The 17,782-nt window shown below is 46.8% G+C and overlaps 1 protein-coding gene across 1 annotated transcript; it reads left to right on the top strand.

Annotated features, from left to right (window-relative positions):
• Positions 1-135: 135 nt before the first annotated feature.
• Positions 136-13,851, top strand: ctnnbip1 (catenin, beta interacting protein 1). Its single transcript, XM_057041015.1, has 4 exons — positions 136-310; positions 6,430-6,544; positions 7,354-7,444; positions 11,729-13,851. Exons 2-4 carry the CDS (start codon positions 6,449-6,451, stop codon positions 11,785-11,787), a joined length of 246 nt encoding a protein of 81 aa, XP_056896995.1. The 5' UTR covers positions 136-310; positions 6,430-6,448; the 3' UTR covers positions 11,788-13,851.
• Positions 13,852-17,782: the final 3,931 nt, after the last annotated feature.

Genomic DNA, 17,782 nt, shown 5'->3' with positions numbered 1-17,782 from the left:
TTAAAAAAAATACGATGGTTTTTGTTTTTGTTTTTTAGTTATTGAGTACAACGTGCTTCTATATTGACACGATATCACAAAGGTGTTTTCTTTCGGGCGATGATCGCAATAGACTGTAGTTTTTTGTCAGTGCGCGGCTCGACAGCGCCCCCGGCGGCCGGCGGTGAGCGCAGCCTCCAGCAGCTCTCGCCTCGTTCAGTCCTCCGCAGCTCCGCCGACTGGAGGGATGTGACCCCGGAACAGGACGCCTTCCTTCAGCAACACACCATTCAAACGGAGCACAGAAGAAAGAAAACCTGGACCAGGAGGGGTAAGCTCGAGTGGTTCGTTGTTCAGGCGAGGGTTTGGGCTTTTTCTGTTCTATCAAAACTATCTTTGTGTTTGAATTCCGGGCTTCCACCTCGGGTAGAGCGGCGGTACCTGGATGGTGTTTTCACCCAGAGGAACTTCATTCAGGCTTTTGTCTCCGGCATGCTAACAAGCTAGCATGCCTTATTAGCTTTGGATGCTTTGCTAAGAGTCGCGCCGGTTCGGCGGACGCTGTATTCGGCGTTTATGAAGTCAACATACGGAGGGATTCAAAGTCAACGAGAACGCCGGACCATTAGTCGCTTTGTGTCGATTGTTGCTTGAGAATCGAACCGAAATGCAGGGAAGGTTTGCTCCTCGCTAGCGAAAGCTTGGCTACAGTTAGAGGAGTCTGGGATCTGGAGCACAACAACAAGCCCTCAGTCATGTTTCACGTTTCTCACCCAAACAATTTAGTTTTCTGTGCTAATTCATTCTCATTCACACACACAGATATATATATATATACATTTACACAAATATATATATACACATGCACACAGACCCGTCCTTTTATATTATTATAGTTTTCTCCTAAAAGGAATTGGGCAGAAAATGGTACATTTACAGAGCAGCATGTTTAGCTATTACCTTCTAACATTTCAAATGCCCTTTAAGCAGCAAGAACAAGTGATCTATTCATTTTTGTGTTGATATTTGTTTTCCCATCCTACATTAGTTTTCTATTTTTGGTTCCTGCCACCTTTGGGTGCATTGTGCCACCCTGCCTTTTATAGTGTCTGCTTTCCCCCACTTGTCAGATAGCTGGCAGTCCAGAGCGTTGAAGCAGACACCCTGTCGATGGCCGGGGCACTGACGACGGCTGCACCCAGTGGGGATCCAGGCTGCTGGCAAACGCTCCTAATCGCCCTCAGTGGCAGCAGAGTGCTTCCCGTCGTTGGTTAAAGCATGCCTGGCTTGTATTCCTTTGCACATTCCCCTGGCTAACACAATTTTGGAGTGAAATTAGGACCCTGGGCCTCACCTCGTCTCGTTCCCTCGCCTCTTCATATTCAAGGCAGGTGCTTTCCAGCACTTGGCACGGCCCCCTTGAGCTGGAGGGGGACCTCATCAGCTGCCTGCTCGGACTGTTTGGGAGGGTGGGTCATGTCATCTCACAATCTCTCGCTCTGCTTTTGGCACGAGAAATTGGCAATCTGTCAGCTTTAACTGACGCACAGCGTAGCCGGTCGTGGCTTGACTTAATTCAAGAGCCGCTCGCCCCAGTGTGACCGAGGCCACCAAATGAATACAACGCCTTAATGGTTTTTAAAGCTAGCAATCTGGTCTTTTCTGGACGGGATCCCGAGCATTTACATGCCTTTATGTGTGTGTGTGTGTGTGTGTGTGTGTGTGTGTGTGTTTGTTTATATATATTTATATATATATATCATCTCCCATCTCTTTGATCGCACAAGTTTCAGAATTTTATGCACTACATAGACACGGGTGTTTTTGAAAGCTGGCAGCCTTTCCCCCGAGGGACCAGCTTAAGGCAGCAGCTTCTGTTTCAGTTCTTCTGAGGGGCCCTGAGGAGAGAGCTAAGATGTTGTGAGATCATATACCCAATTTACATATGTTATAGAGCATTGTTGTGTGTGAAATTTGGGGCTGCAGAATATCAAGAACACATGCAATATGCATTAATCCTGCTGTGGCGTACAGGCTTTGTATTATGTGTGGTGTCGTAGTCATGTTATATTAATGAATCACTTTTCTTTTCAAGAGGTAAATGTACTAAATGCTCTTTGTACTGTAACTCATTGTCTTGGGGGTCCCGGTGTCACTGTGATGTGGACGGGACGTAGTCAAAGGATAATGAAGCGCACCCTGAACCCCAGCTATGGACCAGGCCTGCTACAGTTAAGCAGAATTGTTTGAGTTCATGCCTCACATGTTGACAACAAGGCCTGACCTACTTATCAATCATCTTTTCCACAATCCACATCAGCAGCATTGTCCCCAAATACTGCCGCCATTGTTGTGTGCACGGTACATGTAAGGAGACGGCACAAAAACAGCGCGTAGCCGCCCTGCAAGTCGGAGCTCTTTTCAATATTGTGCCCGTTTGGCTCACGCTGGTTGTTTTGAGACCCCCCCCCCGCGCTGCCCCGACCCCGAGAGAGTCTGACGCTCTTTAAAACTGATGTTTTAAAGCAGAACACCCGCCCCTGACTTCAGCATCGCTGCTCCATCTGCAGCTTTGTGGACGTTGGTGCCATAGTTGGACATCAGGCAACAGAGAGTGTGTGTCTGTGTCGTCAGGAAACTAGAGTGTGTGTGTACCTGCAGTGCCACAGCTGCTCTGCAGCACCAGAACAGGTTGCTGAAGGTCCAGCTGGCGGCCTCGCCAGACTTCCCACCTTCTTAAATTTCTCACACGTTTCCTCAGCTTGTCGCTGCAGCTCCGGACTGAGGTTATTTCTCCATCCGCCTCGTCTTTCTCAGGGGGCTCACAGAAGTGTGCCTCCCAGTGGCACCGCTGTTCCTGCTCAACCCGCCCTGGGTTCCTCTCTTCTCTGCTTGCTGCTGGAGAATTTGATTTCAGAAACAATCGGACATTGTGCATCCTGTGAGCAGCTGAAAAAGCCCAGTAAGTGGACCTGGCCATGTGTGACTGGGCCGCAGCAGCCTCTGTCCTGCGTGACCCTCAGCAAATGTGAGGAGCTATCACATTGCATACAGTAATCTCTGGAAGCAGATCCTGGCCGCACTATGTGGCCTGGTCACAGTGTTGGAATAGTCTTCGTGTTTTCTGACCCGGCTCATTTGGGCACAAACCATTTTTCTTTGCTTACATTTTGTTTTGTGTCAGTTTTCTGGCCGTTTCATCCTACTATAGCACCAAATGGGCTTTCTGTCAGGAAGAAATCAGGTGTAAATGTGTTAAAAAAGCTCCTTTTTCAGATATATCTGCTAGATCTATCACATCTGCTTCAGGACTGCTGGAAGACTTTTTCTAATATGAGCAGTTTGTATAATTAGCATGAATTTCTTTAGCATAATCTCCACCTATAACGAAGCTGGAATTTCTTACAATCCCGGGTTGCACAGACGGGGGGACGAGAAGCAGAGCAGCATTAAAGAATTCCTTTGATTGTGTCACAAATATTAGCCCCACACATCTGAGGCTGGCTGAGCTTATCTCCAGGGATTAGTGTTCCGCCAGCCCACCTCTACAATCTGACATCAAGCACACAAAGGAGCCTGACAGAAGCCTTATTGTAGTCTACGTTATATGGTTTTTCTATATTTTTGCTCTGGTAGGTGCAGCTTTTAGTGGATCTTGGAATCTGGATTTGTTGTAGTTCAGTTTTGATGCAGATGAAACTAGGACTTGTGTACACGTGTGTGGAATTGTACAAAGTCCAAGCTCATCTGGGAAATGGTTGTAAAGGGTGTTTGTTCAGTAGGGTTGGATGGACGAGCCCGTTATACAATTACGTGTTCATTACTGTCGTGTAAATGTTGTCATCCAGTGGCACGAGTGATGTTTGGCACTCCTGCGCTGCTATTAAGCATAATAACGCTAGTTTATTTTAATCAGACTAACTAAGTTAAGAGGTTAGAGAATCGACAAATCTTTTGTTTGAGGGTGTAAACAACATGACACCTGTTTGTGGCTCGGCTTTAACTGTGGGCGAACGATTAAACAACCATTTTATGGAAAGAGAGGTCAAATTTACATCTGCGGTGATCATGATTATAACGTGAATCCAAGTCATTCAGTGGACCCTTGACCCAAAGTCGCCCACAACCAACGGTGGCTGCTGGTTCCGGTATATAAACTCAATTATTTTTACATTTCTGTCCTTCTGTGTCTTCCTGTCCTTTGTGTTGGCGTCTCCTCGCAGTAAAAGGTCTTTGACTGACAGCTAGGGGAGGGTTGAATTTGACCTGCTTGCTCGGTGCACGGTAGCTCTCTTCCTTTTCATGAGCTAAGGTCGTATAGGTCACTCCTCAGTTTCCTTAACGAGAAAACCTCCAGAAGTCTAATCAGGTTGGTGGTGTTTGTGTCTTGCCTTCCTCTCCTCCCAAAGGATTAGTCTCATACTGTTTTCAAGGTCTGAGAAGTGCTTGAATTATATTATAAAACATCATTTTTTGATGTGTATAGCATAATACAATCACTTTATATCACTGCGATTAAAAAAAGTCAGGGCAAAAATCCCATTTACATGTATTTCTTTAGATATATATTTTATCCCAGTAATGCGGTGATGGAATAATTGAAAGCACCCTTGAAAGTGCTTGAATTTGACCATAAAAATGTGTGGGAACCTGGTAAAGTGTGCCCCCCAGCACACAGCGACTTCAGATCAGGTTGGTTAAAAAAGGAATAAGAAAGAAGCCCTTTTTTTCTCCAGATCTTTCCCTAAACACGTGACGACAGCAGAAAAGAGCTGCCCTCATTTCCAATCTCACCCCATTTCTGCAGCCTTCCATGTTTCCCTATTGGGATCCTTGCAGAAATCTCTGTGAAAGTGGGATCAGATTAAATGTTTCAGATGCTGCTGAGGCTCCAAATGGCGTCTAAATATGGCTGTTTTTCAGACTTCAAAAGCTGGCATCAACTGCCTCCATCATCAAAGCCGCGAGCCTATTTATACTGACGATAAATATGGAAAACATCGGCCTTTTGTTCTGCCGCAAACAGCTAAAATACAAAAACCGTCAAACATCTTAAAATGTACGTCGCGCTCATTACACCTTGCTAGCTTCTCAACACCTTTGTGGCGCTCTAAATCGATCCCCTTCTGCAGTCATTTTCTTCATCTCATCACGTGCTCACGTGCGCCAGCTCGTTTTTTCCCTCCCAGTTTGCACCTGAGTCGACGGCGTTCATTCCGTATGGCTCCTCGCTGGTGGCTCCCTCTGATCCAAGACTCAGCTCCTGCATCCGTTTGAAGCCGGGAGCTCAGACGCACGATCAAACATGTCAATGACACTGACACGAAGGCGCCGCCTCGCTGCGTTTCCACCCCCCCTTCCCAAATACAACCACACACCGCCACCCTGAAGGTGCACAGAGGAGCTGGAACGCAGCACGGGCGCTTCCCCCTTTTCATGTCGGCCTGGCTCGTCCTCTTCGACGCTCTCTCAATTAAATAGCGGAATCTACACAAAAGTGAGCGGCGAGCGTGTCCGCCTGTCCGCGTTCAGGGTCCCGCCGCTGTGTGTGGCTGAAGAAAGACGGGGAGACAAAGTCCCGGTTGCTGTAAACAGACACCGACGGTTGTTGTAATTATAAGGACTGGAAGCAGGAACACGGTCTTTAGCTGCTCTGTATCCTCACAAACAGTCAGTGGTGCTTCATTACCCCCCAACACACACACACACACACACACACACACACCCCAGGCTCTGAGGTGGGGTTGGCAAGCCGGCTGCTCAATTAAACATAGTCCCACAATTAAACATAGTCCCACATCAAACAGCCTGTCAACGTGAATTAGCAGTGTTTTGCGTAGACGAGCTGCCGGAGTAACTGGCAGAAGCATCGCACCCAGGCTCCCGTTTCCCTGCCTGAGATCGAAGGCCACAACAGCTCCCGACTCGCATGCTGATAATCATTTCGTTTGTTTTTGCGTGTGCTGAATTAGATTCGTCCCTTTCGAGATTTTCAGGGCCTTTTGTCTGTGATTAATTCCTTCAGAGCTCTTTCCAAGACGTGCGTCTTTCTTTGTGGCGCGTCACAGATGTGATGTAAATCCAGGCAACTTTGATGTCGGCGTGCACTGTTGCAACAGCACCTACACCTCCTCTGGCACCCACATTATCTTTGGCAGCCATGTCATTGCCCAGCCTTCACTCCTTCCTTACTAGATTTTGTATCATTTCTGTAGACTGACAGGGAAAAATAGGTCATTAGACAGAGAGAATCAGAGATGGAAGCTTAGCAGTGTCATCAGCCGCGCGCTGCCAAACGCCCCATTTGTCTCCTGGTTGGGGGGTTGTTGTGTACGTTCTTCAGTGTGTATGCATCTCAACTATCACCATCGATGTGAGGCAATTAATAAATCATTCTAATCTGAGATTGTTGAGTGTTTCCTAGTCAACATTTCTGCTTTGTCTTTCCAGAGCCACGGGAGAAGCGGGGATGAACCGCGAGGAGGCCCCTGGGAAGTCTCCTGAAGACATGTACATCCAGCAGAAAGTGCGGGTCCTACTTATGTTAAAGAAAATGGGATCAAATGTAAGCAGGATTTACACGTTATTTTAAACTCCTGTTTTCCGCTATGGGTGCCGCTTCTCGAAAAATATCTAAAAATGTAATTGATAACTTGCATTTTACCTTATAACCATGTAGTTGAATAGTTCTGCGGTCGAATACTTGTGTTTGACAAAAGTAAAATTTAGATCTTCTTGCATCTAAATTTAGACTCCCGAAATAATCCTTCCACAGCACAGCCAGATTCTAGCACAGCTGTTTAACATCTGTTTAAAACAGTGTTTTGTAAAGTTTGTAGCTGTAAATATTTCATAAAATATGTAAACCAAAGCCAACATTTGAGGATGCTCTACTTTCGAGTGCGTGACCGCCAACGACAGAACTCGAATAAAATGATGCTCTTTGCACGGTCAGGATGAATAAATGATAAATGGTGCAGCAGCAGCATCACAGCTTTCACTAAAACTTCACATGTACGCGGCTCTAAGAGGTCACATGTTGAAGTAGCAGGTGTGCTTTTTCTGGAGCAAGTTTGTTTTTAAGGCGTCTTCTCTGCACGCGCATGAATAATGCATCAGCCATCAGCACTGTGAAAGTGACATTACCTGGATCATTATGCTGAAACAGAGGTTTTACACTGTTACCATGGTGATCAGACTTGATCGCGTCCATTAGCGCCCATCGGCAAATGTGCCTTAAACACACACAGAGCCACGCGCCCTCATTGAACTCCCTAATAATGTTCATAAATGCACCGTTTACCCCTGCCGGAGAAGATGGTGTTTTCTGTAGCCTTAACATTAACACAATAACATTGTTTTGGTTTTCCTCAGCTCACACCAAGCGAGGAGGCTTTTCTCCGGAATTACGCGGGTGTGGTCCACAGTCAGATGAGCCAGCTGCCACAGCACAACATCGACCAAGGTAAGGCGCTGGGAAGGACGCTCAAACTTCACTCTTACATGTTTGAAATAGTCATCTTGGGAGCTGGTGGTGACGTCAAATCAGTTCACAACCACCGCCTCCACGCGTCCCGAAAGGACCACGTCACACAGCCCGAAAGCAAGGGAAAATCCTCTCACAGGCTGCACCTTAGTCATCAGAACAACAGGCCCGGATTCCCTGAGGGAGCACTGAGGCCCACTCAGCTGCCCAGCGGCACCGTGCGATTAGTCACTGGGCAAAGTGTGGCCGGCTGGGAACGCATGACTCAGGCCTGTTGTGAGAGCTGCACCAGTTTCACTGTCACCGCTCACGGCTGCACTGGTTACAGCTATAGATTCATCCCTCCCCGATGGGGAGAAAAAGCAATATATGTATTACTGTAGACATAAATCCCAATAAGTGCGCGCGCCCGTGCTTTGAAGGGGAGCTCAGAGTGGTGTGGTGATTTTCTGATCCACAAGAGGGCGCTGGAGTCAACCAAATATCAGGAGGCGCTGGGGACGAGCAAGCAGCGAGTTATCAGTAGCTGGCCAGGCTTAGCTTAGCCTTCACACTTAGGGGAGTATTAAATAGAGTCTTATAGATAAATGAATGAGGTAGGACAGGCACCTTAAACAGTCCTCTCCCTCAATCACATCAGCACCAGACTGAAGTGATTCAAACAAGAGGAGTACATTTGGAGTCTGTTCAAACTCCTGCAGACCCAGCTACCATTTGTAATGGATACCCATGTTCTCAGCCTTTCTGCCGTCTGTTAGTTACAGGACTCAAAAGGGCCAAGAAGAGCCTCATTAATTATGGAAGGATGCGGTGAAAGGTGCACGAGTATGCATTATACATCACAGACACATTTAAAGTCTCTGGCATTCTGCCTGCTCTTCTGCGCCCATAAATAATTAGTGGTCTGCGTCTGAACCGTGATTAGGCGTCACGGAGATAGCAGATTTAATCACACTTAAACACTTTGCTGATGGCCTGAGATTATTCAGCAATAATGTCAGGTGATATAAAGAGTTAACTCACAACCCCAGTTCCTGCCTACTGATAGATTGCATGTTTGTTATTGCTTCAGGTAAATATGTTTCTCTCTGTTAAACGGGCTGCATCAAAAGGCAATTTTCATTCCAGAGCTCCATTTACAGGCTGAGGGCATCATAACCCTCCCTGTAATTTAGAGCTGAATCCACTGGACTAAATCTGTTAATGTCGAAGTCGTCATCGGCCATGACTATGGAAGATTGAAGCTGGGTTCTGAGTTGGAAGGACACATTGATTTTAACTGTAATTTGGTAGCGGAGCCTCGGTTACCACGGCAAAGGTCATCTGTCTGTCTGTCTGTCTGTCCGGGAGAGTGTGTGTCAGTACGCTGTCTCCTTGGAGTTTCTCCTTCTAGCCTCAAACGATTCCTGTCGCCGGATGGATGATTAGAGCTTCGGTCGTGCCTTTTGAAATCAGCAATTTTTGGGATATTATTAAACTGGTAAATGCATCGACGGGCAGGACTGGAACCACCGTTAGGGGTGAGAGTTCCAGGCACCACCCAGCTAAAAGGTTTGAAGGAGAGGACAGTGCATGGATGTGCTGATTCAGGGCGCTCTCATACCGGCGTCCTCAGCGGGTCTCTGATTGAAGAGACGGTGTCACGTCCTGGGCCGGGCCCCATCGATCCACCGGCAGCACATTTAGAGGACAGCAAAGACACGAGCAGAGCTAAGACACACTCAGGTATTGATTCCTCCGAGCTCAAGGTTGCGTCATGGACGTGTTAAATAGAAGTGGGCAAGAGCAAACATACTTTTGGATTAGCATTCCTGTCTTCCCTTTGAGTGATAATTCTCTCCAAACCCCAAATCTCCCTCTTTGTGTGGAGCAACTCACAGATCATGCACATTTTTCTATTCCATGGGTCAGAGTCTACATTTAGATGGTTTTAATTGGCTGATTACCATACATGCAAATTCTTGTTTTGCTAGTTTATTGAGGCCAAACGGTTTTTCTGCCAAATGCAGCAGAACAGAGGATCATACTTTAGTGTGGTAGCTGAGTTTGTGTGTGAGTCCAGTTACTGGGACCACCTGTTAAATTGTAGCCGCGTGTTTCAGACAGAACACATGACATCAACCCAGCCGCCTCCCTGTTTGTCTGATTTGATGTGACAACTTTGCTCCTTCCAGAAAGGGCTTTGACAAACGAGCATAGACGGAGGCGTTGCCATAGCAACCACGCTTGTCCTAGGAAATCTAAGCGTCCCTGCGGACTTTGGTGTTGCTGCGACGTGCCGCATCGAGTAGATTAGGGCGGCTGTCGTTAGGGGGCCCGTCCGCGAGCCAAAGTGTTAACGAGAAGGTGTGATGTTCCGGTCAGCCGCTCCCATCTCGCCGTTCACAAACATGGTCACGCCCCCGTCACACTGCAGACTTGTGCAATCCTTGTGACTCCGGTCTGTTCAAACCAGAGCTATTACGCAGAGAAGGGCCCACCTTCGTTACTCAGCCGGACAGGGTGGCACTGACTCTTGGGTTCTTTACTGCAGCGTGAATCAGAACCTCGGGCTGCCTGACTCACACCAACGCCCCCTTAAATATGCTTTTGCCCCCCTCACTTTTATTTTCATCTTCTTAAACAGCAGCTAATCACTCAAATGTCAGAGAGATGCTGCTGTTTGTTGTCGTCAACATGCCGGACCACACAGACGTCCTCGCAGTGGGTCATACTTGCTTCTTAACCCACCCCTGCTGCTGTTTTCCTGGGGGGTCCTTATCCTCTGGGCTGACCCTGCACAGCTTGTGACCTCAAACGCTGCAACCTCGGTATCATTCCGTCTCTGGATTCAGGCAGGAGACCCGATAAGACTGGACGGCTGCGGCGGGGGGTCTAAAATCCTGCCATTTCAGTGTTGCTGTAAATGTTGCTCCTAAAATCTGAGCAATCAAAACAAGGAGAAAAGGAAGGATGAAGCCGCCACCGTCGTGTGCTGGTGGTGTTATTCCTGATGCCGACGGCCTCTTTTTTCTGATTTATACATCTTTTTCCTGAGCCGTGTATATTACTTTGAAACTATTTCTGGAGGTCCTGGCGAGGGGCCGTCTGTGCCGCGATGGTGGCGGAGGCCCGAGGCTTTGAGATGTTCCCTCAGAAGCAGCCGCAGCAGGCGTCCAACCATTAGAGTTGTCTGATTTTTATCTGTCACTAGGCAACTGCCGTGACGAGAAATGTTTGTAAGGACCCGGGACGTGGTTGCTACACACCGTGTTAGACTTGTCTGCTTCTGTCCATTCAGTTATGGAGTCCTTCATAGAGCTAGCAAGAGATACAGGTCTGATAAATTGTCATAATAGGACAATAAGTTATTGTCATCCTGACCAACAGCCTCAGCAGCCTGTTGGTAAACCAGCGGGATCCTGTGAGAAGAGGATCTGGGGGATCCCCTCCCCCCAAACAACTCCAGATGATCACGCTGACCTGAAAAGAAACATGCTAATTAGCCTCCTTGTACAGCTAGCTGAAGAGGGCACAAAACTGCACCATTATGTGCAGTGTGAGGAGGAGAGTCCTCGCAGTTGGTGCCACATGCACGCAGCAGCTCAGCCTGTCCTACTTTTACCTTTGCAATAATTAAAGCTAACGAGCCCTTGCAGGGTGGAGTTTTTCCCGCAGCCAGCGTGCCAGAGGTGCCGTTAAGAGCTCTCTGCGGGTGGAAGGAGGGTGTTAATTATGAGAAAGCATCTTGTCAATTGTACCGCAGTGATTATTGACACCTGCGAAGGGCCACAGAATCTTGCCAGCTGTTGTTTTCCTATTTTAAAAGATGAGTATTTAATCAAAGTTTGAGGACAGACATGTTGCCTCACATTCGGGGCGTCTTTGACGGTTGCGCCGTTTATTTCACGCACTTCACCAATTTATGACGATGCTTTAATGAAGGAGTGAAAGTGGCTTTAGTGTTGGAGGTGGCAGGATCCATCGATGGGCTCATCATCAAATTAGTTCAGCGTCTCTCATCTCTCGGGCACATCTGCGTTTCCACAGCTTAGTGAGTTTTACGTACGTGTTTATAATCTGCCTGATTGGCACCCTCCGATGTAACTGTTATAATAGCAGAACAGGATAGCGCCACCTTCTCCCCCCTCGCTCACAGATGCAGCCGACAGCGTTTACAGGGTAATAATGACAGGAAATCGCTTTAATATGCCGAGTCGTCACTGCTTCTCTGCCCACTACGGCGGTCCAGACAAAGGTGAATAATCTCCTGGTGGTTTTCAGGTGCAGAGGACGTGGTGACGGCGTTCTCGCGGTCAGAGACGGAGGACAGGCGCCAGTGACCTTTGCCCTTTCCCGCTCTCACGCCATCCCACCGCATCCAGCCATGCCCGCCTCCCATCCCGTACGTGACCCACACCGCCAGAAACTCCACCCACGCAACACAACGACAAGCTCAGGGGCGGGGAGGCACCAGGCAGGGGTGCAGGAGAGGAGGGGGGAGGCAGCAGCAGGCCGTTGCCCGGCTCTCTCCCGTCCTCTTAACACCCCCCACTATACAAACGGCATGGAGGAAGTCAGTGAAAACACTCACAGATTCGGTGATGATTATCAGTAGTTCTGTTTTCTGTCTGTCGGGTGTTGTTAGTTTGTATTATTTTGTCTTGAATGAGACTTTGGGCAGTGTTACTTGTGGTATCTGCTGCTGGGGAACTGACCTGTCAGCAGCCAACGAAGCAAAGACAAATACCTTCTTTCTTTTTGGTTAAGTCGCAACGATTGACATGTAAATTATTATCTGCTTTTATCTGCTTGTCCAAACGGGGCGTTTTCTTTTAAATTTTTGTCCTGGGGGCCTCATTCATAAAGATTCTGTGCGTTAAGAAAATGATGCAGGCGTACACAAACACATAAAGGCCACTTTGGCCAAGAAACATTAGCAAGAACTTGTTGGTTTTTTTTCTAAATGAAGTAAGTTAACGTGAGAGGATGGTGTTGAATCATTTTGTAAATGAGGCCCCGCCTGTGCGTGTGTGCGTGCGCGTATGTACACGTGTGTGTGGGTGTGTGTGTGTGTTTTTCCTGCAGCTTTATTTTGAATTGTAGGCTGTCAAGTGCAACAGCGCTTTTGTCACAAGGAAGGCACAAGAATTAAAGACACTAGCAGATACAATCACACCGATCACAGGTGTTCACAAACTAACACTGCTCTTGTGTTATTGTAACATGGGAAAGATCTTTTTAATTGTACAGATAGTTGGGAAAATACAATGTTTAAATGATTGTGCCAATTGTATTTCTTTGGGGTTTTTTTGTTTTTACATGAAAGATTTTAAAAAAAAATGATTAGAAGAATAAAAAAAAAGAGCTGTAGTCATAATTTATTGTTTAGCGAATCCTCCGACACATCATTAAAATCAACCATTTATCTGTGACTCTGTTCACACTAAAATACCCTCAAACTCTAATCTTGAACTACCTGTGAGGAAACACCTGAGGCCAAACACAAGAACCGTGTGCTGTTTCTGACTGTACTGTAACACTTGCACTATTATCAGTGGGATACCTGCAAAAAATAAAAAGTCAATTTAGATTTTTAGCATAGCGCTGTTTGTGTCGATAGAGAGAACAATTTTGAAAACCTTTTTATTCCTTCAGCGACTCAAAGAAGAAAAAAAGCGGCAGACCCAAGCCGAGGTGTTTTTCTAGTGACAGGCTCAATATTTAATGTGTTTTGAGTAACTTGTATAAATTAAGATAACTGTAATGTTTCTGAAGCCAAGCATGTCTGCATCGTGGTCTTTAACGCTCGTTCACCTGGGTCTCTGAAAGCCTCGTCTTCGGCCATGACGACCATTGTATGTACATTCATTTGTGGGAGCTCTTTTTTTTTTTTTTTAAAGAGTTTGAAATGCGTTGTCCATTTTTAACTCGTTGACTGCAACTTCTATTTGAATGTGCTCGGAAATCGCCACAAATGTAAACCCGCCAGCACGCTGTCCTCCTAAAGGACAACGGTGTTTTGTCTTATGTTTACTGTTGTTTCAGAACATTTTGTCTATGCATTTTTATCTTTTTTTTTGCTCTCTTTAAGGCGTCTTACTGTATATTTTCCCCAGCCTTCGTTCAAGCCTGCGCGTGCGTGCGTGTGCGTGCGCGTGCGTGCGTGAGAGGTTATCTGTATGGTTACATTTTTGATTTTTCAGCATGCTGTTGAGTTTCACTCTGACTGATGAATCTTTTTACTGTGATGAACTGATGTTGCCTGACTTGTTTTTGTATTTGATTTTCTTCCCTGTCGACATTAGTTGGGTTCTGTTTTGTACGGCTGCTGATCGTGTCCTGACTTAATGCTTCCAAATCATACACAGTACCAACTGATCCATTAAAGATATTTTAAACACTCACGAGCTGCTTTTGTCTCTTCCTTTAAAAGCTCTGGGGCTTCTTCTGCATCTCTTGATTGTGTTTGAGCTCAGCAGAGTGCGACTCGGGTAACACCAAGCCATGAGGGCAGAACTGCCTGGAAACTTCCCCAACATCTGGAGGAGGATACGAAACTTGGTCTTCATCATCCTCAAACAACCAAGACTTTCAGGGGACAGAGACCAGGCGTCCCTCTGATTGGGTCGGGCTTCTCTGACTGGATCAGACACCTGGAGTGATGGAACCAAGATTAAACCATTTAGACTTCTTACTAATTCTGGGCAACATGTTTGGAAGTGAAGCCTGGGGGGACAGGGACACTGTCCAGGGCTGAGGGGCAGCTGGATGTAGGAAGGTCCAGGGACAAACTGTACTTGAAAACCAGATGTGACGCTTCAAACATGTCTGGGGACACCTGATGTTCCATCCACCCAGAGAGGATCTGCAGAGACCAACATCAGAATATCTCCATGTCCTTCCTGGTTGTCGTCAAAGCCAAAAAGAGGCTGGAACTGCTGCAAAAGGTGCTTCTAATAAGAGCTGAGTGGTTGATGTTTGGGTCTCCATCTACGTCCCTCTAAAATGTACCCTAGTGATATTTTAATAGCGTCACCAAACTCATGTGGAAAATAACCAGATTTGCCAGCAGAATATAATTTGTCATATCAGAAGCTGGGACAGGAGCAATTTCACACCCTGATATCTGCAGCGTTACCATGGAGAAGTGTCTCCTCACCCGTTCTAGTGTTTTATTTTTAACAGTGGTCTGAGACAGCGGGACGGCGGCATGCGGACTGTGTTTGCCACGCTGTGCCTGCTGCAGGCTGATATTATAAACAGACAGTCATGTGACCGTGCGCTCTCGTCCTTCCAGCCACATAAGCTGCCTCTGACTGTACACGTGAGCTCCCATCCTGCCGTCAGAGGGATCACAGCCACAGCCGCTCTATCACAGCGCATTACGCAACTGTGTGTGTGTGTGTGTGTGGAGGGGGGGTACATATTATGTTCAAAAATATGAATGGGTTTCAGTTAGAGTTAGGGTCAGGGGTTGGGGGGGTTGTTGGGATGGTTAGAGTTAAAGTAAAGAGCTGGATAATGTAGTATGTCAGAGCAGGTCCCCACAAAGATAGAACGTGTGTGTGTGTGTGTGTGTTACTGAGAGAAGAAGAACTTTAATTAGAGTTATTCGGAACACTTGTTGGCACAGTTTTCTACAAATTTCATGCTGAAGGTCAATTTAATCAAAACGAAAAAGGAACCAAATCGAGTGATTAAATTCATTTCTGGCCAAGACAAAAACTGCATAAAGGCAGCGTTTCAAGGTCAGGCTCGAAAATGCACGAGAACGTGCCCCCGTCCACAAATGATGTGGTGATTTAACACAAAAAAAAGCACAAGTGACAGAGAACAGCCCGGAGAACAGCTCTGTTGCTGTGTTCTGTAGTTTAAACAGAAGGTTCTAATCCAGGACGTGCTGCCACGGTGCGGGAGGGGACTCTCGCCCTGACTCGCCGGTTAATCCGAGCCGGGAGGAGACCTGAGATGAGCCGTGCAGGTGAGGAGGACACACACTGCGGAGCAAGCGTGCACCGTCACTGGCAAATCTCTGCAGGCTCGGTGAGTCAGGCCTAAACCTCCTGACTCAGAGCAGCTCTGCTCCCACATCCTGCAGCTCGCAGCAAAATTACCTCCCTTGATGTATCAGACGATCAACTTCTCCTGGGTTTATTTCAATCCCTGTGATCTGTTAGAGGGATCAGCCTTTAAGCTCGCATGAATATTTCATGTATCTGAAAATAAGGTCTCGCTCGCAGAGCAGCAACTCAGATTTTTAATACAAAACTGCTTTCCTAGCCCAATTCCTTCTTTATTCTGTTTATCGGGTTGAGACTCGGCCCTTCTGCTTTATTGGATTTGGCTGCAAAGCTGTTTCCTCCTCAAACTTTTTCATCGACTTTCTGGTGAATATTGAAAGTGTTTGGTAAAATTGCATTTTTGAGTTAAAAAAAATAAAATAAAATCCCTTTTTTACTGTCACACCTTATTTTCCAGAACCAGGAAATGAGCAAAACATTCATCCAAACACGCTCCTGCCAACATAAAAGGCATCGTATGATCATTGTATTGCCAACTCGGCTTCACCACACCCGTCATTCAAAAGCTTTTGGATTGATTTTCTTTGTCCCTGTTTTGTTCTTGCTTGGTTTGCATCCTTTTCCCAGATGATGCTCCGTGAGCCAGTTTGCACGTTGTTGTCTCGCGTCTCCAGGAGAACGCAACATGGCGAATGTGAACAAAGTGTGGCTCCACCGCGGGGTTCTGTAGAGGTCGAGCGGTGGGGCTGGAGGGGTCAACAGCAAAGACTGACGATCTGTCTGAACACATTCATATTTCATTCCGCCTCCTGTTTCCCGTCTGCTGGTATATTTTAGATTAATACCTTTGATTCTCCCAGATTGGAGACACCAGTCATTGTTTCCACACAAACGTTGGTCCCTGTTACCCTGAGATAAAACCTTCGATGTTGTTGGAAGCCTTTTTTTGTCTGTTTTTTTCCCTTCACGCTGCACCTGTTTGCTCCAAATCTAGGCCGTGTCGATTTTAGCAAAGGTTGAGTCGGCTCGTGCGTCCGCCTCTGTCACGATCATCTCCTCTTAAGAAACATGCATCCGGTTTCAAGCCCATCAATAACTGCCTGCAGGAGACGTCCTTCATGACACCAAAATATCTGCAGCTGCACCGCTGGGACCTGAGGCCGGTAGCCGCCGGCTGCAGCTGCTTTTTAGCTGCTCTATTGCTTGGACAGAAGCTGGTTTCCACACGGTGCTCCCTCCGGATCACCATACCTGTCCACCTCCAGGATTCCCACTGGAGCGCTTCCGGACTGCTAAAAGTATTTCCTGCACATGACACTGTGTGGGAATGATTATGGTCTGGTTTTTGCACGACAGGTGTGGAAAACATCAGAATCTGAACCTTCCATCTCCCATTTTTGATCTTACTTCCTTTAGAAATGCTCAACTCTCTCATTTGAATTCACCCAGCGTAGCTGCAGTCTAGACAAAAGGACAATCAAATCTTTTGTTCTTCATATTTCATTTTCTGGGAAAGCTAAAAAGAACAAAATGCCGGCGTTGTTTGTGTTTCCCACGGACACAACGAACAACCAAATCGCCTCCTTTGATGAGGGAGGAAAACGCTGCCTGTTAAACCCTGCGGCTGAACTATTCATGGGCTCTGACCTCAGGATAAATTGGACCGGTGAGGTATGCGTGACGTTCCTGCTGAATGCTGGGAATGAGTAGAATGAGTCAGCGTTCTCTGCGGGGGTTTGGCATTGGGGGGGACATCAATCAGAGCGCCTGTACGGGCCGCTGCCGGTCGATGGTCACTGTGACTGTTGGCTGAGTGCGGACAGAGCAGACTTCTGCTGAGGAACCTGACCTCCGGTCCTCCCGCCCGTCTGACAGCAGTGGAAACAGACGGGGGGGAAACTGGCTGTGATTGAGACAACAGCCGAGTCACGGCTTTAGAGGTTTCACCTCCGCCGTTCCAACCACTGAGGAGTCAATCAAACCTGTGTTAGCTGGTTTCTGGCAATTAGCGGATGGAACGTTGAAGAGATTTCCTTTTATGATTTCCTTTTAATCATAAAAATGTCAGGTTTTGAGGAAAGGTCAAGTGTTAAATGGAACTGTGACATTTTTCTGAGCAGATGAAACAGGACATGATTTGGGGAGGTTAAAACGTGTGACATTTGGAATCTTTTATTTTGTCGATTTCAGAAAAAAAATATCTGAGAATGTTCAAAGTATCAGAAAGCTTTTTTTGATACAATATTCTAAATGTACCTAAAAAAAAAAAAAAACGTCCCAGTTTTTAAACAGTAACCGGCCTTCCTATTTTTTC

The sequence above is a fragment of the Takifugu flavidus genome, chromosome 8, assembly GCF_003711565.1.
Source record: "Takifugu flavidus isolate HTHZ2018 chromosome 8, ASM371156v2, whole genome shotgun sequence".
Lineage (NCBI taxonomy): Eukaryota > Metazoa > Chordata > Actinopteri > Tetraodontiformes > Tetraodontidae > Takifugu > Takifugu flavidus.
The sequence above is the reverse complement of the archived record's forward strand: the minus strand, read 5'-3'. Positions and strand labels throughout refer to the sequence as shown.